Source organism: Mustelus asterias, chromosome 28 (genome assembly GCF_964213995.1).
Source record: "Mustelus asterias chromosome 28, sMusAst1.hap1.1, whole genome shotgun sequence".
Classification (NCBI taxonomy): Eukaryota; Metazoa; Chordata; class Chondrichthyes; order Carcharhiniformes; family Triakidae; genus Mustelus; species Mustelus asterias.
Window position 1 is genome coordinate 22,692,709 of NC_135828.1, and position 26,142 is coordinate 22,718,850.

General features: G+C 44.0%; 1 protein-coding gene across 4 annotated transcripts in view; it reads left to right on the forward strand.

The window, feature by feature from the left end:
* The window catches only part of ncoa4 (nuclear receptor coactivator 4), a 42,989-nt gene extending 20,637 nt beyond the window's left edge, over positions 1–22,352 (forward strand). For 2 of the 4 annotated variants that reach the window (XM_078199681.1, XM_078199678.1), the window contains exons 2-12: positions 4,489–4,646; positions 4,811–4,951; positions 5,681–5,769; positions 7,807–7,915; positions 9,024–9,101; positions 10,717–10,833; positions 12,561–13,733; positions 16,332–16,412; positions 18,113–18,199; positions 18,806–18,892; positions 20,240–22,352. In XM_078199681.1, the coding sequence (XP_078055807.1) occupies positions 4,497–4,646; positions 4,811–4,951; positions 5,681–5,769; positions 7,807–7,915; positions 9,024–9,101; positions 10,717–10,833; positions 12,561–13,733; positions 16,332–16,412; positions 18,113–18,199; positions 18,806–18,859 (2,079 nt within the window). In that variant the 5' untranslated portion in view covers positions 4,489–4,496 and the 3' untranslated portion in view covers positions 18,860–18,892; positions 20,240–22,352. Of the gene's footprint in view, positions 1–4,485; positions 4,647–4,810; positions 4,952–5,680; positions 5,770–7,806; positions 7,916–9,023; positions 9,102–10,716; positions 10,834–12,560; positions 13,734–16,331; positions 16,413–18,112; positions 18,200–18,805; positions 18,893–20,239 lie in introns of all 4 variants that reach the window. The other 2 variants (XM_078199682.1, XM_078199680.1) reach the window with 1 other exon arrangement.
* Positions 22,353–26,142: the final 3,790 nt, after the last annotated feature.

A 26,142-nucleotide genomic window follows, 5' to 3' on the forward strand; every position in this document is an offset into this window, starting at 1 on the left:
CCACCGTGGCCAAACCCCTCCTAAAGCTGGTTTATAATTTTACTGCAGAGGCCTTGAGTTTCAGCGCTGTACTATTTGTTTTCATACTGCTAACCTATGGGCGATCATATCACAGAGGACCAGAGTTGGGTGAATTGTAAACATTAACCCAGGTCGCGCTGTTAACAAAACATTTGTGATGCACATGCATAACATGATCTGAGCCGCACTGGCAATGGGTGAAGGGTCAATTATGTGAGGAGTATGCATACTTGGGTGAACTGGGTATATCCTTGCTCCACTTCTAGGAGTTGCCTTTCAATTTTTATTTGCAGTGTGAATCCCAGAGGGGTTTTAGTCTTGTATGCTAAAGAGTTTGTAATTCCTTTCAATCCATTATATATGGCGTGCCGCAGGGATCGGTGCTGGGGCCTCAACTATTTACCATATACATAGACGATCTGGAGGAGGGGACTGAGTGTAGGGTAACAAAGTTTGCGGGTGACACAAAGATGAGTGGGAAAGCAAGTTGCGTGGAGGACACAGTCTGCAGAGAGATTTGGATAGGCTGAGTGAGTGGGCAAGGATCTGGCAGATGGAGCATAACGTTGGTAAGTGTGAGGTTATCCACTTTGGAAGGAATAATAGTAAAATGGACTATTATTTAAATGGTGAACAATTACAACATGCTACTGTGCAGAGGGACCTGGGGGTCCTTGTGTGTGAATCACAAAAACTCAGTTTGCAGGTGCAGCAGGTAATCAAGAAGGCAAATGGAATGTTGGCCTTTATCGTGAGAGGGATGGAGTATAAAAGCAGGGAGGTCATGCTGCAACTGTACAGGGTACTGGTGAGGCCACACCTAGAGTACTGTGTACAATTTTGGTCCCCTTATTTAAGAAAGGATATATTAGCTTTGGAGGGGGTACAGAGAAGGTTCACCAGGTTGATTCCAGAGATGAGGGGGTTAGATTAGGAGGAGAGATTGAGTAGACTGGGCCTGTGTACTCATTGGAGTTTAGAAGGTTGAGGGGAGATCTTTTAGAGACATATAAGATAATGAAGGGGCTAGACAGGGTAGAAGCAGCGAGGTTATTTCCACTTACAATGGAAACAAGAACTAGGGGGCATAGCCTCAAAATACGGGGGAGTCAATTTAGAACAGAATTGAGGAGGAACTTCTCCCAGAGGATAGTGAATCTTTGGAATTCTCTGCCCAATGAAGAAGTAGAGGCTACCTCGTTAAATGTGTTTAAGTCACAGATAGATAGATTTTTAACCATTAAGGGAATTGAGGGTTATGGGGAGCGGGCGGGTAAGTGGAACCGAACCCACTATCAGATCAGCCATGATCTTATTGAATGGCGGAGCAGGCTTGAGGGGCTAGATGACCTACTCCTGCTCCTATTTCTTATGTTCTTATATGGACCTATGCTGTTGAGTATATCTAAACCTATTTATTTATCCTCTACTTATGCAGCACCCCTGTGCCTTAAAATTTGAAATTTGCATGCCTTGTTTAGACATCATTCATATAATACAGAAGACTTTACTTACAGTAAGTCATCAACCAATTTGAAAGAAGCCTGCTAAACACGGAAATGCTTGAATAAACTTTTTACTGAGTGTACATGCTGGAGTGCCTGCTAAACAAGGAAATGCTTGAATATTTTTTTTTACTGCAAGTGTACATGCTGGAACAATAGAGCATGCATCAACTTCATAACTTGTATGTTTAAGTTTAGGCTCAATCTCAGTGAGGAAGAGTTTCTCGACAGTAAAATGATCTGATTATTTAAGGCAGGGTTTATGTGGCTGCTTTTTACGTTTTAAATTCCAGACATGCACATGGAAAATTTTAAGGTATTTGGTATTTTGAGCCACAGCTTTTCCTGTGGTATGCAATTTGTGACTTTCTATTGTTTAAGAAAAACACTTTGCATAAAATGCCTAAATGGTTGTAAGATGGGTTTGGGTGCAAAACATTGGCTTCAGCCCTTTAGATCTCTGTCTTTAGAATAACAGTAATATCATCTTTCCAGAGTAAATTCAGCTGTTTATTAAATGTCCAGAATTAGGGGCCCACATTTTCCTTTCCTTCCTGTAGCTGTAAATCAAATTCTTTGAAAAACAAAATTCCAATGACTGTCCTAAAACATTTGAATTTCTCATGGAAATGCTCTAAATTGTTGTTGCATGAAATCTGGATTTGTGTTTGTCTCAAAAGAAAATAAATTTACACAAAAAGAAAAGTATTTACACCAAAATAAAAATTGTAAAACTACTTGTGATGCTGGTGACATCTCTAAAGGTCCAGATCAATGAAAACTATTCACATGAATTCACATGAGCCTCATTTTGGCTCCATGCATTTCCAAAGTAGCTGCTACTCGCATTCAGGTACTCCTCCTCATCTCTTTAGATCTGGATTGAATACTGTCAAGTTGCCTGTTCTTTGTCTACCCATCTGTTCTATTGAAGAAACTGTATAATGTGGGCTATCCAAAGCTTTTCTGAATTGATTGTATACATTGAAACTGCTGAATGCAACTCGAACTTCCTGGAAATGTTGCACTTCCTGCAGTCCTTTTGTTTTGTGACAATTGGGGCGTTATCAGCAGTGTGTTTTGCAGCCTCGCACTGAACTGTACAGAGTGAGGTCTGGTCTGGTCTGGCTTGTGCAAACAACTTGACCTCTCATTTTTGTGTCCCATGCAAATTCCTCCTGCTTTTGTCAAATTATATTTTCATAAATCCAGAAAATTGTAGTTGATGCAGCAGGGACCCAGCAGGGCAAGTGCAAAGGTAGAAAACCTGCCAGTGAGGACCACCGGGACGTGAGAGCACGCAGGGTAAAAATCGACCCAACAAGCAAAATTCTTTTAACTGCCATTGTCCTCCTTCCGCTAAAACTGACCACTTTGTGTAATATGCCTTTAAAGTTTATTTATTAGTCACAAGTAGGCTTACATTCACACTGTAATGAAGTTGCTGTGAAAATCCCCTAGTCGCCACAGTCCAGCGCCTGTTCGGGTACACTGAGGGAGAATTTAGCATGGCCAATGCACCTAACCTGTACATCTTTTGGAGGGGGGAGGAAACCGGAGCACCCGGAGGAAACCCACGCAGACACGGGGAGAATGTGCAAACTCCGCACAGACAGTGACCCAAGCCGGGAATTGAACCTGGATCCCTGGTGCTGTGAGGCAGCAGTGCTAACCCACTGTGCCACCGTGCCACTTAGAACAATTAAACTTACCCAAACACCAGGATCAACTTGGATAATTTCCCTGAAAACGGTTTTGTCATAAATAAAAAATTTAGAAGTTGAAGCTAAAATAGTTGGGACAGTTGCCGCCTTGGGAAGGGTGTGCCATATTCATAGAATCACAGTTTACTGCACAGAAAAAGGCCACTGGGTTTATTGTTTCGACACCGGCCAAAAATGTCAAGATAAATTTGAACCATACTTGAATTTAAAGTAGTTTGCCAATAGGTTTTGCTTAACTATATTAAATACAGTTTGTTAACATTCTATCTTCATGGGGTGGACATGATGTGGAGTTGCCAGTGTTGGATAGGGGTAGGCACAGTAAATAGTCTCTCAGCACCAGGTTAAAGTCCAACAGGTTTATTTGGTAGCACGAGCTTTCGGAGCGCTGTCCCTTCATCAGGTGAGTGCAGGATTTGTTTCACAAACGGGGCATATATAGACACAAACTCAATTACAAGATAATGGTTGGAATGCGAGTCTTAACAGGTAATCAAGGCTTACAGGTGCAAACAATGTGAGTGAAGAGAGCGTTAAGCACAGGTTAAAGAGATGTGAATTGTCTCCAGCCAGGACAGTTAGAGAGATTTTGCAAGCCCAGGCAAGTCGTGGGGTTACAGATAGTGTGACATGAACCCAAGATCCTGGTTGAGGCCGTCCTCATGTGTGCAGAACTTGGCTATCGGTTTCTGCTCAGCGACTCTGCGTTGTTGTGTGTCGTGAAGGCCGCCTTGGAGAACGCTTACCCGAAGATCAGAGGCCGAATGCCCGTGACTCCTGAAGTGTTCCCCTACGGGAAGGGAACACTCCTGCTTGGTGATTGTCGAGCCTCCATGGGAGATGTTTACATCCTTCCTTCCCCAGCTGTACACTTAAATTCTCCCTCCTCTGCAAAAGCATAACCTGAGTCACCAGGCACAACATCAGAAGAGCTCTGATATAATTTAAAATAATCAATAAAGACTTTACTTTGTATATGTGGTGGAAGGGCCAAGTGCTCTGAGGATCTGAATCTAAAATGGTGCTCTCTGGAATGTTGGTCAGAGGTTAGGCTGTTAAGTGAACTAATGTAATGTAAAATCAGCCTGAGTTGAGCAGTCAGTAGTTGGTATACCTTACATTGAGCTGCTTTTAAGTTACTGACATTTCTTGGGCGTTGGGAGTGTGACAACCTGCTAATCTTGCATTGCATTGACATTCCATGGCTGTGTTTATCTTAACAACTTCTTTTTCAGCAGAGACCAAGATGAATCCAACACGCAACCAGGGTGGGGAAAGTACAAACTGCCAACCAAAGGATTTGATAATGAATTGCACCCAGGCCAAACGAGATTTGGAGACGGCCATTAGCAGTATCATTAAAGCTGAACAGGAGATAAAAGCAAACAGTAAGGAGGTAAGCTGTTCTTTGGACCATGTTGAGTGCTGGGTGAGAACACTCAGGCTTTAAGTAAAATGAAAGTTTTGTTAATACTGCAGCCTGTAGATTTTTAAAATTCATTGTAGCATGTCATTTCTTGTATATGAAATGCCATTGATTAGTTCCTTGGTCTTTTGTAGGTAAAATTTCAAATTCACAGCTGTATCAGCCGTCACTTAGAGTGCCTGCGGAGTCGAGAGGTTTATCTCTTGGAACAGATCGACCTAGTGCAACAGCTGAAGGAAGAAGCCCTGCAGCAACAGATTCAGCAGCTTTACTGGGTAAGGGAATGATTGTGCCATTAAAGTAACAATTCTAGAAGTTGGTCTTAAAATAGAAAAGCAACATTTTAGGAACTTTGGCTCTGCATTCCATTTAAAAGGACGATGCAATGCTCGCGTGTTTGTTGTGAGATTTTTGTGAATGAGTTGATAATTATGTGTTGATAAATTTTGTAACAATCCTGCTCACAAGTGCAGCTTTGTTGGAGATGAACTAAACCAATGTATAAGCTAAAATCTAGAGCTAGTTATCTCCGGACTGAAACAGCCAGTGTTTTGTTTTCATTGCCTATTTGCGCAACATTGTCTGCCGTCAACCTGTTTCTGCCCCTCTGCCACTAAAATCTTTATCTTCACTTTTATAATGCCCCATAGACACTGCCTGTCCCAAAACACCAACTCCCAGTCCCTCCCCCTCAAATGTTTAACTTTAGATCCTTGTCTTAATTTCTTCCAAGATTTAATTGCGCCCTATTTCTGCAACCTCTTTACAACTTTGTACACCTTTAATCTCTGCTGCACCTCTTGTTCGCGATTCCTTCTTAAACGAGTAACTAATCTCCCTATTATATGTAGGTTGCTGCCCCCGCAGAATGGCTGCCAGCTTTAAACATGGGCAAGAATAATTGAAATGCGCAGAGACTTTTTGAGCTGTGCCTCACAACCTTTAAAAAGTACCTGGACGAGCACTTGGCACATCATATAAATGCAATTTTTATTTCCCCACAGCTGCTGGGTCAGTTCAACTGCCTTGTTCACCAATTGGAACATCCCCAGAGTAACCTTCCAACTGATCAAATTATAACCTGCCTGGAGAGGTGAGAGCTGCCACGCTCCAAATTGTGGCTTTTTTAAGAACTCATTGTCGCTATATGTTATGAACTTGAAATCAAAATTAAGTTGCAGAGTAACTTCAGCTGAAATCCTTAAAGTCCTTTACTTTGTGCCTGTGATATACAGATCGAGTATTCTTCATCCAAAGCCTTTGGAGCTAATTATATTTCAGACTTCAAATAATTTTGATTTTAGGACACCGTGTATAAACGTACAATACAATAGCCTAATCCTGGGATAGCTATAGTCTAAAGTAAATAAAATGTCCAGAAAAGTAAGATGCATCTAAGATGTTTCATTTTGACATGTTCACCATAAAATCCACAAGGTAAACAGTGCATACAAACAACTAGACTTCCTATACTAAAGATCGATAAGGTTTAAAAAAAAAAGTGCTGTTTTTGGATATGTTTGGCTTTCGGACTTGTGGCTAAATGATACTCGACCTGTATGTAACGAATGGCTCTTGGTCTGTAACTAGTAGGCACACTTTGTTCAGTGCATAGCTGTGTACGGCTGGGTAGCAAAGGTGTGGGATTCTGCGACTGATTAGGAAGGTGTCGGACTCGGTGGCAAATAATGCTTCATTCAAATTAAAGATTTTTGGAGTTAGGAATCTGCTTCTGCGTTAGAAACAGCAGCAGTGTTACCAAAGTCGGGTCATATGGGAGTTGGGATAGCTGCCACTGTCCTAACCTGCAGTGATCTTCATGTAAATAGAAGTACCCCCAAAAGGAGGAACGTTTAAAATGGCCATTTGATTTTGCTGAAAAAAGACATGCTGTTGAAGCTTTTCCTCTTGTACTCATCAGGACAGGTTTTGAAATTTGGTATTCTTGTAGTTCTGTCTTGGATGCAAGACAAGACAAAAACCTTTGACAACATGCCCCCCCACCCCCGCCCCGGCCAGTTGCAATTGGTAATGATTCTGGCATTTATACTGCCTCAAGATATCTCTTTTGTTTCTTGGGTTGTCCCATTAACATAACATTTCTTGCCTTGTACTATTACCCTTTCTGTCATTAGGGGTGGCACATTGGTTAGCACCACTGCCTCATCATGCCAGGGACCTTGGTTCGAATCCCAGCTTGGGTGACTGCGTGGAGTCTGCTGGGTTTCCTCCCACAGTCTGAAGACGTGCTGGTTAGGTGTATTGGCCATGCTAAATTCTCCCTCAGTCTACCCGAACAGGAGCCGGAGTGTGGCAACTGGAGAATTTTCACAGTAACTTCATTGCAGTGTTAATGTAAGCCTACTTGTGACATTAATAACATACTTTAAACTTAAGAGCTTAACCCATCTGTGCTAGGGTACTTCTCTGGAATGCGCTGCCTGGAAGGGTGGTAGAGTCGGGTTGCCTCACAACCTTTAAAAAGTACCTGGACGAGCACTTGGCACATCATAATATTCAAGGCTATGGGCCAAGTGCTGGTAAATGGGATCAGGTGGGAGGTAAGATGTTTCTCAGTACAGACTTGATGGGCCGGAGGGCTTCTTCTGCTCTGTACGATTCTATGATTCTGAGTAAAGATGTAGCAGGTTTTAAGCAAGTTTTGTACAGAGGCAGAGAAAAGTATGTGACACGGAAAGGAAAGATGGCAGAAGAGATTCTTACATTAAGACTGCAATGAAGTTATTGTGAAAATCCCCGAGCCAAACATGACTATGAATCCTACAATGGGAGTCGATGCTCTCTTGGAGTGTGGTGACTGAAGGAGGAAAGGAAAGCAGCAAATGAATTGAGGCAAGGAGATTAATTGTGTTTCCATTTCTGATGAAAGGCCATCGACTTGAAAAATTAGCCTTTATTTCTCTCCTCCTCCGTTGCCTGACTTGCTGAATACTTCCAGCATTTTCCTTCCATGTTTATTTTAGATTTCCAGCATCTGCTGTGATTTTTCTTTTTTTTAAAATATAGAATGGCCTGCTTGTGTTAAATGTTTCCGCAGCTTTCCCTCAGCAATTAAATAAATAGGCAAGCAACACAGCCTGTTACTGATTTAGCACATGTCCCATTCCAGATTGAAGAGCCTGACTCTGAAACCGGAAGAATCTCCGACCATGAACTTTGAGGCTGATGTCCCAACACTCCGCCAAGCCATTACAAGCTTTGGGGCCATCAAAACACCGGTAAGAATCTTAACCAGTCTGTTGGTTCAACAAAGGTTTATTTTTCAAAGGATTTATGGCACCGAGCAATCCGAGTTCTTGTTTATTACTGGAAGGGTGGTATGACAATGAGAAAAGACTCTTTATCTGCTGCCGATCAGTGTATGCTGAATGATTGAGGACATCTCATTTGGAACATGGTAATTCTCTGCATTGGCCAGTTTCCCTTATGGCCATTATGAAGGTTGCTTCACTGATGATGGGCGGTGTAACTGTTTAGATGGGGCCTTGGATTTAATCTAAATATGACATTTACAATAATGTTGAGTAACCAAGTTCAACTTTGCAGCTTTAAGTTGTGCAATTCTAGAACCATATTATCCCTGTAGTATAGAAGGAGATCATTCGGCCCATTGAGCTTGCTCCAACAACAATTCCACCCAGGCCCAATCCCTGTAACCCATGTATTTACACCTGACACTAAGGGGCAACTAACCATGGCCAATCAACCTAACCAGCACGTCTTTCGGACTGTGGGGGGGAAACGAGATCCGTAAGAAACCCACGCAGAGAACGTGCAGACTCGATACAGAGAGTGACCCAAGGCCGGAATTGAACGTGGGTCCCTGGTGCTGTGATGCAGCAGTGTTGGTTCAGTTCTGATATTGCTACACTCTGCACTCCATTCCTCCTGTTAAAATGTTTCAGTGGGTGATTATTCTTAGCTGTGCTCCTTCAGTAATGCAGCTAACCCAGAGCGATCAGCGATGTCCCAGGTAAACTGCTTTAGTGACCAAAGCAGGGTTTGGCATGGTCACCATTTCCTTACTGCCATAGAAAGATTGATGGGAGGCTTGTGGAAATTGCCTTCGATTTGAAATCTAGATAAGAAATAACAGTTTCTCCCTCTGAAAAAAGGTCATTCTTTTATTTTTGGACTAAATTTAGGCCCCTGCTTTGAAATAAGAAGGGTAACTAACAAAGTTTTAGGACGGCAAATGAGTACGCACTTGCATCAAGCGAGTGCTAATGCGGGCAAATGTAGTTGGTAATTGGGGCGAGTAGGACTCTGTGTATGTTGGCTGCCTGATTACAGGAGCCCTAAAAATTCTTTCTGGTCTGTACGCAGGTTTCAGAGACTGAGTACAAGAGCCCTTGCACCATGGCAGCTGACTTGGATTATTGCTTGGTACCACTGCTGACAACAGTAAGACTTTTTAAGAAGTGTCTTGTCATGTCCCTTGCAGTTGAAAGTGAACTGATTTTGTTGAACCTGATGTGCTTCACCGCTCGCTAGAAAAATATACAAGCTACTAACGGTGTCAATAGTTGCATGAAGATCACACAGTACTGAGAATGTACAGGAATTGAAGAAATTCCAGCAGGATAGGAGTGTAAAATCAGGCTATTGAGAAAACATTTCACTTCTGCAATTTGTAGCTCCAAAAGGGCCACACTTTAAGCTTCCATTACCTGTACTGTTGCTGAATGTGTGGAAAGTTCAATGTGCCAATTTAAACCAGATGTGGCGAGTTTTCCAAAGTTTCGGCTGCTTTTGTAATAGTTCATAATGAGTACGCATATTATCATAGAAATCATTAAAATCCCTACAGTGCAGAAGGAGGCCGTTCGGCCCGTCGAGTCTGCACCAACAACAATCCCGCCCCAGGCCCTATCCCCACATTCACCCCGCTAATCCCCCTAACCTACACATCCCGGGACACTAAAGGGCAATGTAGCATGGCCAGTCAACCTAATCTGTGCATCTTTGGGGGTGTGGGAGGAAACCCACGCAGATACGGGGAGAACGCGCAAACTCCACACAGACTGTGACCCCAGCCAGAAATCGAACCTGGGTCCATGGAGCTGTGAGGCAGCAGTGCTAATCACTGTGCCACCTAGACAATCTGAACAATGAATTTATTTGCTGAGTTTCATGTCAAAAGCTCCCTAGTTTTGGTCTTTTTTTCAGTTGTGATTTTGATCTTTAAGTGTTAGCTCTTTGAAGCTCATTGGCCTTGATGATATGTACAGTATTACTGTTCTGGAATTAAGCAGATATTGCTGTTGCATAGAGCAGAATATGTAAACGCTTTCACATATGAATTGTGGCTTTTTATATCTAAGCTTGCATGTAAAATATAGAACAATACAACAACTGATCTTCAGCTGTAACCGTAGGGCTGTGATATGTTCTTCCCTCATTTGAGTATATTGAGGGCGACACGGTGGCACAGTGGTTAGCACTACTGCCTCACAGCTCCAGGGACCCGGGTTCAATTCCAGCCTCGGTTGACTGTCTGTGTGGAGCTTGCACGTGTTCTCCCTGTGTCTGCGTGGGTTTCCTCCCGGGTGCTCCGGTTTCCTCCCTCACTCCAAAGATGTGCAGGTTAGGTTAGGTTGATTGGCCATGTTAAATTGCCCCTTAGTGTCAGGGGGATTAACAGGGTAAATAAGTTGGGCAATGGGGATAGGGGGCCTGGGTGGGATTGCTGTCGGTGCAGGCTTGACGGGCAGAACAGCCTCCTGCACTGTAGGGATTGTATGATTTGGTAATGGGTATACTGTAGACTGAGTATATTGTGAATTTCATTCACTTGGGTGTAGGTCTCGCCTTGAGAAGTATTGCGTTTCTATTCTGCTCACATGGTAAATGACCAGGGATTTTGATGTCCCATTGTGTTGGCCATGGCGCTGTTTTTTCCCCCTCTGCATTTGTGCAGCATGCTGCAGGTGTGACAGCCTGGAGCATTGGGCCATACCATGCTGTGTGTACTGCTGCTGTAATGTGGTAGCTATAATGTTACCTTTCTTCTTAACAGAAATCATTCTCCAATGTGAAGGAATGCCCTTTTGCTGACTTTCTGCGTAGTCCTCCTCCCCCTGCGCGGATGCCAATCTTGAACCTACAAGAATGTCTGCTGAAACAGTCCAGCCAGGTAAGTATCGATAGACTTCCTGGAACTGTCAATTCTGAGTACTGATGATGATCATTCCCCATTTAGGCTGAAGCAGTCGATTAGTGTTCTCTCTATTACTAAATAAACTCACTACTCCTGCTTGTCACGTGTCTGTCCTGTTAGGAGCAACTTGAGATGATGAATTAAGAGCTTTGCATTGTACCAAAATAAGTTTGCCCCTTCTTGTCGCAGATAGCACCGATTTGATTTATCAGTGTGTGCAGACATGATGTGACATTCATGGAACTGTTTGTGCTTTATGTTTTGCTATAATTCTATATAATCCACACTCTGGGCTCATTTTTACACCTGAGTGAAAGAATCCATTTGTATTTCTGTTCAGCATTGTGAATTTTTCTGGTGGGTCACTGAACATAGAATTCCTACAGTGCCATTTGGCCCATCGAGCCTGCACCGACAACGATCCCACCCAGGCCCTATCCCCATAACCCCATGTATTTACCCTGCTAGTCCCCCTGTCTATTGCATTGGCGCTGTGAATCATACTGCAATGAAAACATAGTGTGTGGCTCTTAATCAGTGGTCCAAAAATTTGATACAAGGCAAGATTTGATTAGATGTTCTTGTGTCCCCTGTTCAGTGCTTCACCCACTCGCATTAAAATAATAAAGTTAGAGGGTTAAGGAGATGTGAGAAATAGAGGAGGTTTTGTATTGCTTCCAATCCAGGGGTGACCTAAAAAGCTGACCAACTTTAAATCAAAGATGCAACTGTTTGCTTCTAGTGTTTAAGTTGGAATGCTGAGAAATATCAGTTAATGTCCTTTAATTTTTAGTGCATTTACAGCTGAAGCTGGATTTAACTTGGTGTAAATTTGCAAGACTCGCTGTCTTTTTAAAAGTGCAGAATGTTTATCAGTAAAATAAAGTGGGATCAGATGCTTTCGATGTTAAAGTACATTATTACGCAAATACTTTTGCTTACACATGGGTTCTCATTAAGTGATACACCCTTGAACTCTGGTCCATCTAATCATTAATTAGCAGGGCAATTTATTATAATGCTCATTATTAGATTGTTTTAAACTGATTAGAGAAATCATACTAAAAATAAAATGCTGGAAAAAAACCTCCAGTCTTGGCAGTATCCGTGTAGAGAGGAACAGAATTAAGCCTGTATGACTTCTTCAGAGCTGAGGAAGGGTAGAAATGTGATGGGTTATATAGTTGGAGAGGGGGTTGGAGCAAAATATGCCAGGTGGGAGTTCAAGAGATTTGACAAAAGATGTCATGGACAACAAGTGAGTGACGATGTTTCGCTTACTGATGTAAAATGGTGGGGGAAGGCCTGTGTAACTGAGCCTTAATGTCCGTCCTCTGAGTGAGTGGTCTGCAAGGTGAATTGTCCCTGTTTATAATGCAGAGTGGACGTTAGGCGTGTTATTTTTATGAGCTGCTGTTGATCCTGGTTGTGGACCTTCACCTGAAGCTGAGTAGGTTTTCCTCTAGACTTGCAATGAGCTCAGCCTAACTGGAGCTCTAAGCCTGCTATAGGAGGCAACCCCTCGAGATATATGGAAGATGGTTCAGGGGTAATATACTGGTAGTGCACATATATATCTGGAGTTCTATTCTTCGTGTGTGGATCTCTGAAGTGGATTAATGTTGGGATTCAGTGCTGAGGTCCGGATGGTATTCTGCAAAGGAGATATCTGAAATTGACCGCAATATTGAATTTTTCCACAGGGATCGCCACCAGCTCCCGGTGCAAAAGATTCGGACTCCTACAAATTGTCAGCCTGGGGGCGTCAACAGGGCCTTGAGAACTGGCTGCTTCCCAGCAAACGAAGGTGTCACCCGGCTGAGAACGTTGCTGCTCAACAATGCACCCAAACCGCCACTAGCAGTAACCTGAGCCCAAAAGATCCCAACTACTACAGGATGCAGGCCTGGGGTCATCGGCAGGGCCTTGAGCACTGGCTGCTCACCAGCAAGCAGAACCGTGACGTAACTGAGAAGATCACTCCACAGCAACGCCCCAGTCCCGCCAATGAGGATCCAGCCGATGTGAATTACTACAAATTGCAGGCCTGGGGTCATCGTCAGGGTCTCGAGCACTGGCTACTTTCTGAGAAGCAGAAATCCAGTCCCACCAAGGAGACCCCTCCACGCCAGCGTACTGAGTCATCCGATAGTTCTTCCACCTTTGAGCTTATAGAGGAATTTGACATGGAGGTTGTGGACCAAGAAGAGGAAGAAGCAAGCCCAATCACTGAAGCGAAGAACACACATTCTGAAAAAGCAGCTAGTGAGGGCATCAATGAAGACAAATGGAAATCCATAACTCAGCCTTTCCGAGAGAAGTACAGTACCAGCGAGTGGCTTCTGAATCTAAGCAAGGGTGAATCCTGTAATAGTTGCTGTGGCGTTCAGCCCAAAGCCATAGAGATTGAAAACCTTGGCAAGCTGAAGTGCCTGAATGAGCACCACAATGCCAAGAAGCCGTCGCCAGCTTCGGCAAACAGCTCCCGCTGCCTTCCGCCACCATTGCCAATCCGAGTTGCAGACGTGTGTAAAGCCAACGAGCAGTGCAGCAGCTTCTCAGAGTGCGTGTGCGGCCGGAGCTGTGAAAAGGAGGCAGTCAACGAGTGGCTACTCAAGCAAACGGGGAGAGACAAGAATGGCGTGCAGACAGGCCAGCCGAGCAAGCACAGTGCAGAGCAGCAGAAGGCTGATTTAGGGCAGTGGCTACATCCCCGATCACAGTCCACAAAAGAGCCAGAGATCCCTGTCAACAATCCTGTGAAGTCGTTCGAAGCCCTGATGTCAAAATCTCCTGTTAACACCGTACCCGAGGGCACCGAGAAAGGGGCTGAGCACGAAGTCGAGAATAAATTTTTGCTGCGCAAGAAAGCACATGTAAGAATCTCCAACTCTTTCCCCCAGAACTGTACTTTTATGATGCTGTTCATTTAACAAGGTGCATTGCTTCTTGTCACTCACTAAGGTGGGCCGATAATGAACTAAAACACCATTCCCCAGATTGCTCAGAATAATACTTTGCTTCGCTTCCCAAGGTGGGCATATCTCTTTCACCCATTGAGCCTTCATAACACAGACAAATTTCAAAGAAAACCCTAAATAACTATAAACATCCTTGATAGTTACATCCTGCCTTCAGCCCAGGTTACAGCCTGAAGGCACATCGCCCAGGATGTAAAAGAATTTTATTTCCGATCCCACTCCACCTCTTTCTAAGCCACTGAGGCCAAACATGTCTGAACAATTCCCAGCAGTGATTCACCGGTCTACATTTTTGCCCCTATGTTTTTTTTGTCTTATCTATGTATTATGCAGCTTAATGGTTTGTTTGTGAGCAGTAGGAAGGCTTTATAGCTCATTAGTGTGGACATTGCTTCAAAATTACGAATTAAATTGGCGAAAGTCCCCCAGTAATGACTCCAAAGGTCTCCGCTTTATTAGGTCAGCGATTAGGAAGTTGTGCTTTCACCTCAATGAGCTGATTCTGAACGAACTTCCAGAAGTTCAAGGTCATGCTCTCCAGGTTTAACCTCTCTCTAATTTATTAGTCTCACAAGTAGGCTTACGTTAACACTGCGATGAAGTTACTGTGAAAATCCCCGAGTCGCCACACTCTGGTGCCTGTTCGGGTACACTGAGGGAGAATTTAGCATGGCCAATGCACCTAACCAGCACGTCTTTCGGACTGAGAGGGGAAACTGGAGCACCCGGAGGAAACCCGCGTAGACACGGAGAATGTGCAGCTTCCACACGGACAGTGACCCAGGCCAGGAATCGAACCCAGGTCCCTGGCACTGAGGCAGCAGTGCTAACCACTGTGCCACCGTGCTGCCCTATAAGTCATCCTTTTGCGAATATCATGGTTATGAATTATTCTGTTCTTCCTCATTTATGTTATTGGATAATATTTGCCTCAGACTTGAATCTTCGTTTAACCCCATCAAATCTATTACAGCACAGAAAGTTTGAGCATCCGGTTAGTCACTTTACATCCCATTCGTACAGCATTTTGAAGATGTTTATTTAAATATTGAAGTTATCAAGACAAGTTATGCACGGCTCGGAGTATTAAGTAAACCCCAGATAGTTGTTAGCAGATGGCGTTGATCGTAGAGTAGTTTTTATGGTAAAAAAGCGATTTGTATGTCTGTTGTTTGTTTCTCCCTGGGAAATTTCCAGTAGTTTGAGCTTTCTGTTCGACACATTCAACTTGCCAAAACACAAGGCACAGGGCAAAGATCACGAGTTGAATTGGATATCCCAGATTAAGAAGGGGCTTCCAGTCTGTGCTTTTTTGTTAAACCTATCCAGTAGCAGTTTAACTCGGAAACTGTGTTCGCTTGGATTCCTTGAATCTAGTATTAGAGTCTTGAAAATTGAACGTGGTGATGTCAACTTATTCTGCACTGAGCCCTGGATTTAAAGTTTATATATTAGTGTCACAAGTAGGCTTACGTTAACACTGCAATGAAGTAACAAAGAACAATACAGCACAGGAACAGGCCCTTCGGCCCTCCAAGCCCGCGCCGCTCCCCGGTCCAGGATTGAATCCTGAATCCAGGATCCCCGCCCAATTTTCCAGCCTATCTACATCCTAATATCCTATCCACCGAGCTGTCCCTCACAGCTACGATGCTTTGTTCATCACAACCTATTAACTCACCCCCACCCCCCCATTCCAGACCATGTGATCTCCAGGGAGAGGCGAAAACCCCAGGGCCAATATGGGGGAAAAAAAATCTGGGAAATTCCTCTCCGACCCCCTGAGGCGATCGAAACGAGTCCAGGAGATCACACTGGCCCTGATCAGAAAATGCTTCCCAACCCTATTCATTTCCACTTCTGCTTTACGAACACCATCTGAATTCCCTGCCCCCGAGACAGGTTCCCAACTATCCGCAGTCTCGCTCTGTACTGGCACCAGCAAGATGATCATAGTTACTGTGAAAATCCCCCAGTCGCCACACTCCGGCGCCTGTTCGGTTACAGTGAGGGAGAATTTAGCACGACCAGTGCACCTAACCAGCATGTCTTTTGGACTGCGGAAGGAAACCCACAGAGGGAGAATGTGCAGACTCTGCACAGACAGTGACCCGAGCTGGGAATCGAACCTGGGTCCCTGGCACTGAGGCATGAGCCACTTATCAGTAATCTGCCACTTTGCTCAGCGATTGGGTTGGTTATGGGTGTGGAGTATTCGTTCTCCAGCCCCTCTGAGCCAGCTGTTAATATTCAGGAGACATTTACTTGTAGGTGTCCCCAATTGTTGTGCCCTTTGCAGCAGTTTTATTAGCAATTCCACGTGGTCGCATATGGGCAAAAGGTGTATCGGACGCCATTGCCAATCTTCCCTGTACTCGGTGAAGGCTGAGGCTGGTGCAGTGCAGCTTTAGTAACAAAGTGGGAGTTACTTTGCAAAGTTTAAAGCTTGTAATCTGTTTCCCAAAGCACTGAAGTGTGTGTGTTTGTGCTTAGGAACTGAGTGGTATACCCGAAGTATCCAGTCTTTTCTCGAACCTGAACCTCGCTGTTGATCGAGAGCAGCTTCCTGCAAAGGTCAGTATCTGTGCAATGCAGCGTAAGAAGTCTCACAACACCAGGTTAAAGTCCAACAGGTTTATTTGGTAGCAAATACCATAAGCTTTCGGAGCGCTGCTCCTTCGTCAGATCTATCGACGATGCAGCGTTGCCAGTGTAAATGTTATCTGACTGTGTATTACCATGCAGCTAATCTTTCACTGAAAGAGCCTTTCCAACAAATTTTTTTGGCCTGTTCACAAATACGCTTGCAGCAGAGATTGTCTGCATTGGAATAGATGCATTAAGTTTGAGGATAATTGCTTCATTGACATTCATGTGATCAAACATTTATTGCTCTAGACAATGAAAAAGTACAATGAGCAGCTTATCGCTTGGATATGAGACCAGTCGGGTTGATGATCATGTTTCATTCTAATTCCACAACCCTGCCCCAATCTCTATGTTAACAGTAAATTATTTCACTTTGTTTAAAGTTTATTTATTCATGCGAGAAGTAGGCTTACGTTAACACTACAATGAAGTTACTGTGACAATCCCCTAGTCGCCACACTCCGGCACTTGTTCGGGTACACTGAGGGAGAGTTTCGCATGGCCAATGCACCCAACCAGCACGTCTTTCAGATTGTGGGAGGAAACCCACGCAGACAAGGGGAAAACGTGCAAACTCGACACAGACAGTGACCCAAGCCAGGAATCGAACCCAGGTCCCTGGCACTGTGAGGCCAGCAGTGCTCACCACTGTTCCTGACTGTTCAGGGAAACTGGTTTGTTGCATTTTAAGTGAAATCAAAGCATGTTTAACACTCCAGCTGATGAGACAGAACTATACTGAGTAGGGAGCCACCAGGTTTGATTCCGGTACAAACTGCTAGGAATTGATCTTGATGCAAGGAAAGCCGAAGGTGGATGGGCCGTTCCTTGTTCCTGATTGTTGTGTGGAGTTTAAGTTGGCTGTGATGCTGTTTTTTCCCCCCTTTCCCTATGTGATTGCATCACCCGCTATCTGACATTGGGTAGAAACACAGCTGCTTGATTATTGGTATCTCAGTTGACCATTAGAGAACATGAGAAAATGTTGGAGGATGGGTATTTGGTATTTATTGGGGTATTTACTAGGGTAAATGAAGCTTTATCTGACTCTGATCTATATGGTCACGAGCTCTGGGTACTTGCTCTTTGGATAAAAGTGATGTGCCTTTCTGCAACATGACACTGCTTTCACTGCACTGAAATGATCTTGTTTTCATCGTGAAAGGAAGGGATCAGATTTAGTGCAGTTAAAGCTGCCGCCTTTGGGCGGCACGGGGCAGCCCAGCAATTGGCACTACTGCCTTACAGCGCCAGGGACCCGGGTTTGATTCCCACCTTGGGTGACTGTGGAGTTTCCACTTTCCTCCTGTCTGCGTGAGTTTCCTCCCACAGTCCAACCATGTGCAGGTGAATTGGCCATGCTAAATTGCCCCTTGGTGTCAGGGGGACGAACAGGGTAAATACGTGGGGTTCTGTGGATAGGATGGGATTGTTTTGGTGCAGTCTTGAAGGGCCAAATGGCTTCCTTGTGCACCGTAGGGGTTCTATGATTCTTTAAGGATTAGAATAAAGTCTTTGTAATGTTGTTTTATAATAACATATTTTATATTTGCATAAATATTTGCAACACTCTCTTTGACTTGTCAAATCTCTGATCTGTGAATTCTTTCCTTTTCCCATTGTAGGAAAAATCCGTATCGTTTAGCAACCTGTTTGCTCACTTTAAGGAGCCCTTTGACCCAGAGAAGTGGCTGTACAAAGGTCCTCGGCGGGTCAGTGTTGGAATTTAAACTAGACTAGGGAGGGCGAATTCGGGTGTGTGTGTGTGTGTGTGTGTGTGAGCTGTGTGCCTGAAGGCATTTCCGAGATGCAGAGGATTATCTACGTCACACAAGTTTCAGTCTCCTGCTGCATTGTCTCGGGTGGAAACAGAAACTGATCTGCCCAGGCACGGCTGACGAGCTTGTGCAGTGACCGCCTCGTTGAAGAGGATGATTCTGTAAAGCCAAATAAGGCATTTTGGGGAACTTCTGGCACGCTGAGAGGAAATATCCCGATTGGGCTGGATTTTATGGCCTCGCTCGTCCCAAAACTAAAATCCCACCCAAGGTTAACAGACCTTTCCATTTTCCGCTCCTCGCCCACTCTGATTGGCGGGTGGGATGGTAAAATTCTGTCGTCATTATGTGAGTTTTTAAGATTTTTGTTTGGCATGGGAAACGAAGGGTCATAGAGCCACGGGTGAATAAATGAGTTAATATGGAACAGCCATGACGTAACTGAACTGAGAAGATGTGAGGGCTGGCTGACCACCTTGTGTTTGACTGTTGAAGCAACAGGTTAAATCCTTCCCTAATAATTTGTGTCTTTTGATGCAGATTGAACAAGGCCCACGAGGAGCATACATCCCAAAGATCAGTGGAGTTTGTTGATCAGAAGTGATTGGGCACGAACCTTCAAATTAGGTTAGTGGCACGGACAATATTTCTCTGTAATACAAGCTGGTGAAGCAGGGTATACAAGGACTTTTAGCCATTTGCAGCATTGCAATGGGAGTCTTGTGCATCAGTATTCCAGGTATTAGGGCAAAGAGTATGAATTGGGACCGTGTCCCAGTTTAAAGTTTATTTATTATTGTCACAAGTAGGCTTACATTAACACTGCAATGAAGTTACTGTGAAAATCAAACCTGTTCCTTGTAGAATCATAGAATCCTACAGTGCAGAAGGAGGCCATGCGGCCCATCAAGTCTGCACCGACCACAATCCCACCAGGCCCTATCCCCGTAACCACTTACCCTAGCTAGTCCCCCTGACACAAAGGGGCAATTTAGCATGGTCACTGCACCTAACCTGCATATCTTTGGACTGTGGGAGGAAACCGGAGTACCCGGAGGAAACCCACGCAGACACTGGGAGAATGTGCAAACTCCACACACACACTGACCCAAGCCGGGAATTGAACCCGGGTCCCTGGCACTGTGAGGTTGCTTTCTCTCACATAGCCAAGGAATGGAGGGAGACTTTCAGGCGTTATTCACTCACGCTTCCTAATGGCTAGACTTGGTCATCAGTTTGTCTGATCGAAAGGGGGGAAGTGAAGCATTTAAATGAATGAAGAGCACTAAGGTGGAACTGCATGTTGCTTAACTACCTTTGTCAAACATATCTGTTACGTTTTAGCTGAAGTAAGGTTCATTAATAAATGCTCCATCTTCCATGAAAGAAAGATTTCTATTTGGTCACACATTGCGTTTCACACCGTCTGCACGTTTTCCCACCCTCTACATCCTGACTCTTGGCAGATTTATCAATTAGTCTGATTTATAGAATCCTCTACCTCAATTGCTGTCTTGTGGTTCTACAAAACTGCTTTGAGCAACAGATCTTACACTCGAAGCACGTTCCTCTGAAAGAATTATCTGGCATTCCAGACTTACTGACGAGCACTAAATCTGCTTTTATCTGGTGTCCTTAAATCTCTCAGCTTCATTGCTAAGCAATGGTTCCAGCCGTTTTCTAAATGGGTGTAGGGTCTAATATTCATGCAAACATGTTGTGTTTAGGCAAACGTACACAGCAGCCCAACAGCTTCCTCTTCAGCTGCTGGTTGCAACTGTCTTGCCTCAACTAGTTTAATGTCAGTTACTGTAGCATTTGCTCAAAGTGCTAATGTTAATATATTGTGGGCTCATTGTGAGGGTAACAACACTGGGTTCTTGTGACGCAAGGTGCTGAATATTTTTCCTGAAATACAAGGGGATCCATGGACCTTGCATCTGATGAATGATGTTTTATCTTTTCTGCTTCTAGCTCTGAACCACCAGCTCTGAAGATGAATTGGCTGACTTGCCTTTATTCTGGAACTACATCAAGCGCACACGCATCCCCTCTGATCAGATTCTGCTGAATCAATTTCTTGCTTCTGCCTTGAAGACTACTGTGTTCAAATTCTTTCTGGTGTGTGTGAGTTGTCCTGTGAAACTGGGAAGTGTTAACACAATGGGGGAAATCTATGTAATCAACTGCATTCCCCCACTCTTCCTCCCCCCTTCCCCCACCACCAAAAAGGTGATCATTTTCAAATTGGGTTATATGTAGCTGATCTCCCCCTCCAGGGCAGGGTGTCTGCAGTGCAGTTAGGTTATGTTGTCTAACCAACTGTGTTAGTTAACTTGCATTCGGGGCTCCCTAGCGAATTTGCATTAATGCACTGTTCGAGCAGAGCATCTGGATTGCAAGAGGATGAAATTGGCACAGCAATGACCTCCTACCTTTAGTGGTATTTGCTATTATGGAATATTTGGCAGAGTATACATGGCTCAAATTGCCTCATAGTTCCAGGCACATGAGTAGACATGGTAAATGTTTGTGGCACAACATGGCTAGTGTACACTCTTTATAGGCCAAGTACAAATTCCTTGTTGAAGTGACTCTATGAAATACCAGCAAAAATAGTGCACAATGTAGCTGACGCCTTGCTCATAAGAGATAACCCAATCCAGTAAAAGCCAGAGCAAATGAGTACTCTGTTCTGAATTTTAATACATTTACCTTGCCAATATTCCCAGCTCCTGGCAGGGTGGGGAAGGGGAGAGATATAGTTGCCTTCCCATATAACCGCTTACCTGTTTTCCTCGTGGTGTTTGTGTACCAACATTAGGGTTTGGAACCAAACATTTTAATTGTGGATCTCTCTTTTTGATGTGTTGAAATTCCAAGTGCTTCAGGATTTGATTTCCTTACAAACAAAAAATCATTTTTTTTCCCTCGACTTTCCCATCCAGTCCAGTTACTAGCAAAGTTTTTAATTGTTTGTGTGTGCGCACTAGAGGAATGCAGGGTGGTTACCAAATCCCTCACTTGTTTTATTGTTAACCTTTCAGTTTAATCCTTAACTGATTAGTCCAAATGAGATAACTATTGACCCAAATGGGATGATGCAGTTGAAAGTGCATCAGCTGATCCTTGACCCGAGGGATGATGTTTTGAGGTCGATTGTTTCGATACAGTAATTGGAATGTAACAATTACAGCAAAATTTTATCCAGCGATTCCTATAGTATCACTTTTAATAGACTTTGTTTTGAGTAGAAGATGCTTGTTTATCATTGTTGTGATTCTAGATATGTAATTGGTCGTAGGAGGGAGGAGGAAGAATCTTGCAATATCAATTTTGGAAACCTGCCAGTTTGAGTATTGGTCCCCTCTGTCGCTTAGACTGTAGGAGATGACATTGAGCTAACCCACATGTTGGGTCATTCTGCAGCCAGCTGATAACACCAGCTCAGTGTGTGACCTTTTTCATTCACCTCTCCAGTCCTAATGAATAGTTGGATCAGGACTCTTCAGTTCTGGGATTGATCTGGCTGGATTTGTCAATATCCTGTAGATCCCAAGGGTGGATAAGCCTAGCAGTGATGATAGGGGTCATCATACTGTCACCTTGTGCAGGTTGCATCAGCTTCTTACTCTCCAGTGAGTCCATGTTCTGTAGAACATTTTACATTTTTAAAAAATTGACAGATATCTGATTTTTTTGCCAATTTCAGTATAGAGGGGAAGACTTTTTCCGCCCTTCCCACATCTGTTCTTTGTTGGTCAAATTGTGTTTGAGGACTTGACCTTTTCCATTGATTAATAACCTACTGCCATGTGTATGGTGGTGTGATTTTAGAAGGTTATGCAGGTCCTTCTGGTGTGACATGAATCCATATAAGCTCTTAGCTATAATCTGTTTCATTAACGTAGCCACTACTTCTATTTTGTAATCAAAAGTAAATGGAAGCTACTTGAACTAAATTCCATCTGTTCCTCTTCATTAAAAACCAGGACATTGCTTCCTCAGTTATCCTTATTTATGGATATTGTTTCTGATGGTGACCTTATAAAATATGTAATCGTCTCAATAAATTACAGCAAAACTCTTTTTTTTTCTTGTGCTTGTAATAAATGGATGATGACTGAATGTATCATACAAACCAGTTTTCTAAAATGCAACTCATTCAGACAAAGTTGTACATAATTATGATGTGTGTATAGTCGATTGGACTGCCTTAGAATCCATGGAACTTCTGCCGTGTAGAAGGAAGCCATTCAGCCCATAGAATCTATAACCAACTCTCAAATAGTGTGTTACCCAACCTCTCCTCCCCCTAATTCCATGCATTTACCAGGGCTAATCTACACATCTTTGTTCTCTCTCTCTCCAATTTTGATTCTTCACCTCCAGGAACAGAATCATAGAAACCCTACAATGCAGAAGGTCATTTGGCCCATTGTCTGCACTGACAATTTAATTCTTTTAATTAGTCACAAATAGGCTTACATTAACACTGCAATGGAGTTACTGTGAAAATCGCTTATTCGCCACACTCCAGTGCTGTTTGGGTACACTGAGGGAATTTAGCATAGCCAGTGCACCTAACCAGCACGTCTTTCGGACTCTGGGAGGAAACCAGAGCACCCAGAGGAAACCCACGCAGACACCGGCAGAACATGCGAACTCCACACACACTAACCCAAGCCAGGAATCAAACACGTGTCCCTGGTGCTGTGAGGCAGCAGTATTAACCACTGTGCTGCCCCAACAATCCTACCCAGGCCCTATCCCCGTAACCCCACATATTAACCCCACTAATCCTTCTGAGATAAACACCCTGAGACTCTAAGGGGCAATTTAGCATATCCAATGTACCTAACCACATCTTTGAACTGTGGGAGGAAACCGGAGCACCTGGAGGAAACCCACACATATGGGGAGAACATGCAAACTCCACACAGTGACCCAAGCTGGGAATCAAACCCAGGTCACTGGAACGTGAGGCACCACTGCCACCATGCCGTAATGGCCTAGTCATATCTCTCTCCAACTGAGGTGCATAGGTTCCCCATAATGATGGGGCTAAAAACATTCATGCCAGATGTGTACATAATTAAGCAAATCACTGACAAATTGTGCCGGTAGGACAAGTTTTGAGTTTTCATCAGAAATTTAAACTTGTTACAGCTCTGTATGCTTGACGAGTGAAACCTTCAAATTCCAAAGTAATGTTTTAACCCTTTGCTCCTTCAACCTGCTATGTAACTTCACATATTCCCTAGCTTGGCTCAGTTGGCTGGATAGCTGCAGTGTGATGCAAAATGATGCAAACAGCATGGGTTCAATCCCTGTGATAGTTACTGGAGGTCTTGTCCCTTGCTTGATGTGGTAAGGTTCCCCTTAAGCTAAATAATTATTTGTCTCTTTCCAATGGAGACGCCAATGGTCTTTTGAGGAGTGTGATTAATTATATTATCTTGCTCTTGCAAAACACAGATCTATACCCCCTAATCTGGCTCTCACTAACTTTGCAGATGCATGGCCAATGTTGTAGCTGATCCAGTGCAGCTATAACACTGGCATCTAGCCAGCAATATGGAAAATTGCCCAGGGATGTCCTGTGCACAAAAAGCAGGACAAATCCAGCCAATTACTGCTCCATCAGTTATGGGAGAATTGTCAACAGTACTACCAAGAGACGCTTGCTTAACAACCTGCTCACTGCTGCTGTGTTTGTGTTGTGTCAGGACCACTCTGCTCCTGACATCATTACAGCTTGGTTCAAACATGGACAAAAGAGCTGAACTCCAGAGGTGAGTGAATGACCTTGACATCAGGGAGCCCTAGCAAAATGAGTCAATGGGAATCGGGGAAAACTGCAGGTTGGGGTCCTATATAGCACAACGGAAGAGGGTTATAGTTGTTGGTCAGTCATCTCAGCTCCAGAACACTGCAGGAGTTCCCCAAGCCCAGCCACTTCATCAATGACCTCTCCAGCATAAGGATAGAAGTGGGGATGTTTGCTGATGATTGCACCATGTTCAGCGCCATTTGCAATTCCTCAGATATTGAAGCAGTCCATGTCCAAATGCAGTAAGACCTGGACGTTATCCAGACTTGGGCTGACAAGTGGAAGTAATATTGCCAGACAATGACCATCTCCAACAAGAGTGAATGTAACCATCCCCCTTTAATATTCAATGGCATTACATTTGCTGAATTCCCCCACAACATCCTGAGGGCTACCAGTGACCAAAAACTGAACTAGTCATATAAATGCTGTGGCTACAAGAGCATTTCAAAGGCTGGAAACGCTGGGGTGGGTAACTCACTTCCTAAAGCCTGTCCATTTTGTGTGAAGGATTACCCTCCACTTCCCTTGGAAGATGCAGCTCCAACAACACGCGAAGCTTGACACCATCTGGGACAAAGCAGTCCATTGATTGGTACCTCATCCGCATACATCCACTCCCTCCACCACTGACACAGTAGCAACTGCAAGATGCATGGCAGGAACTCACCCAGGCTTCTTTGCACCTTCCAAATGCACAATTGCTCCCATCTAGGAAGGTTAAGGGCAGCAGATACATGGAAATACCACCATCCTGCCTTGGAACTATATCACTGGGACAAAATCCCTGAACTCCCTCCTTAACCATACTGTGGGTGCACCTGCACAGACTGCAGTAATTCAAGGCAGCAACTCACCACCACCTCAACGGCAATAAATGCTGGCCTCGCCAACGAAGTGCACATCCTTGAAGGAGGTGCTTCTTTCAAGAAAAAAAACATGCAATAAGTTTTTCTATCAAGTCTGCTGGACAAACTGATGATTCCAAATTGTATTAAAATGAATCCTTGTTACACTAAGTTTCCTTGCAAGTCCATGCTGATCTGCAAATTATGGTCTCCTCTGCAGTGCCTCTGCACTGTTTTGCTGTTATTGAACTGATAGGGAAAGCACTGGTCAGCTGTCCTGGGAACCTATCTGCACTGGTCATGTAATAATTTGGCTGTTCCGTCCTTGGCTTGAATAGATTAATGACTTAACATTTACAATTAACCAATGGAGCACCCTAGTGCCATGGCACTCCAGCCATCCTTGAATGGGCACTTTGACCCTTCAGAAACTAACCACTTCACACCAGCATCAGGGTACATCATATATTACTAGATTGATGTGGGAGTTGCACCACATTTAGTGACCATCTCAATCTCATATCTTCATGTCTGTTTTGTGGGACATGGGCATCACTAGATTGCCCTTGAACTGAGTGGTTTGCCACATTAGAGGGCAATTAAAGAGTCAAACAACATTTCTATCTGGAGTCACATGTAGACTAGATCAGGTAGGGATGGGAAATTTCCTTCCCTAAAGGGGGCAGTACAGTGGTTAGCACTGCTGCCTCACAGCTCCAGGGACCCGTGCTCGATTCTCGGCTTGGGTCAATCTGTGTGAAGTCTGCACCATCTCCCTGTGTCTGCCTGGGTTTCCTCCAGGTGCTCTGGTTTTCTCCCACAGTCTGAAAGACGTGCTGGTTGGGTGCATTGGCCATGTTAAATTCCCCTTAAGTGTACCCGAACAGGCACCGGCGTGTGGCAACTAGGGGATTTTCACAATAACTTCATTGCAGTGTTAATGTAAACCTACTTGTGACATTAATAAACTTTAAACATTGGTGGGCTGGGTGAGTTTCAACAGCAATCGACAATGCTTCATTGTCATCATTACTGAGACTAGCTTTTCAATTCCAGATTAATAAGAGTTCATTTCCCTCAGCTACTATGGAGATTTGAAACCTCGCCCACACAACCTCAAGCTGGACCTCCATATTCCTTGTTTGGCAGCATTACCACCTACCCCCGTGTTGTTCTAGATATGTATCAATCCGAGG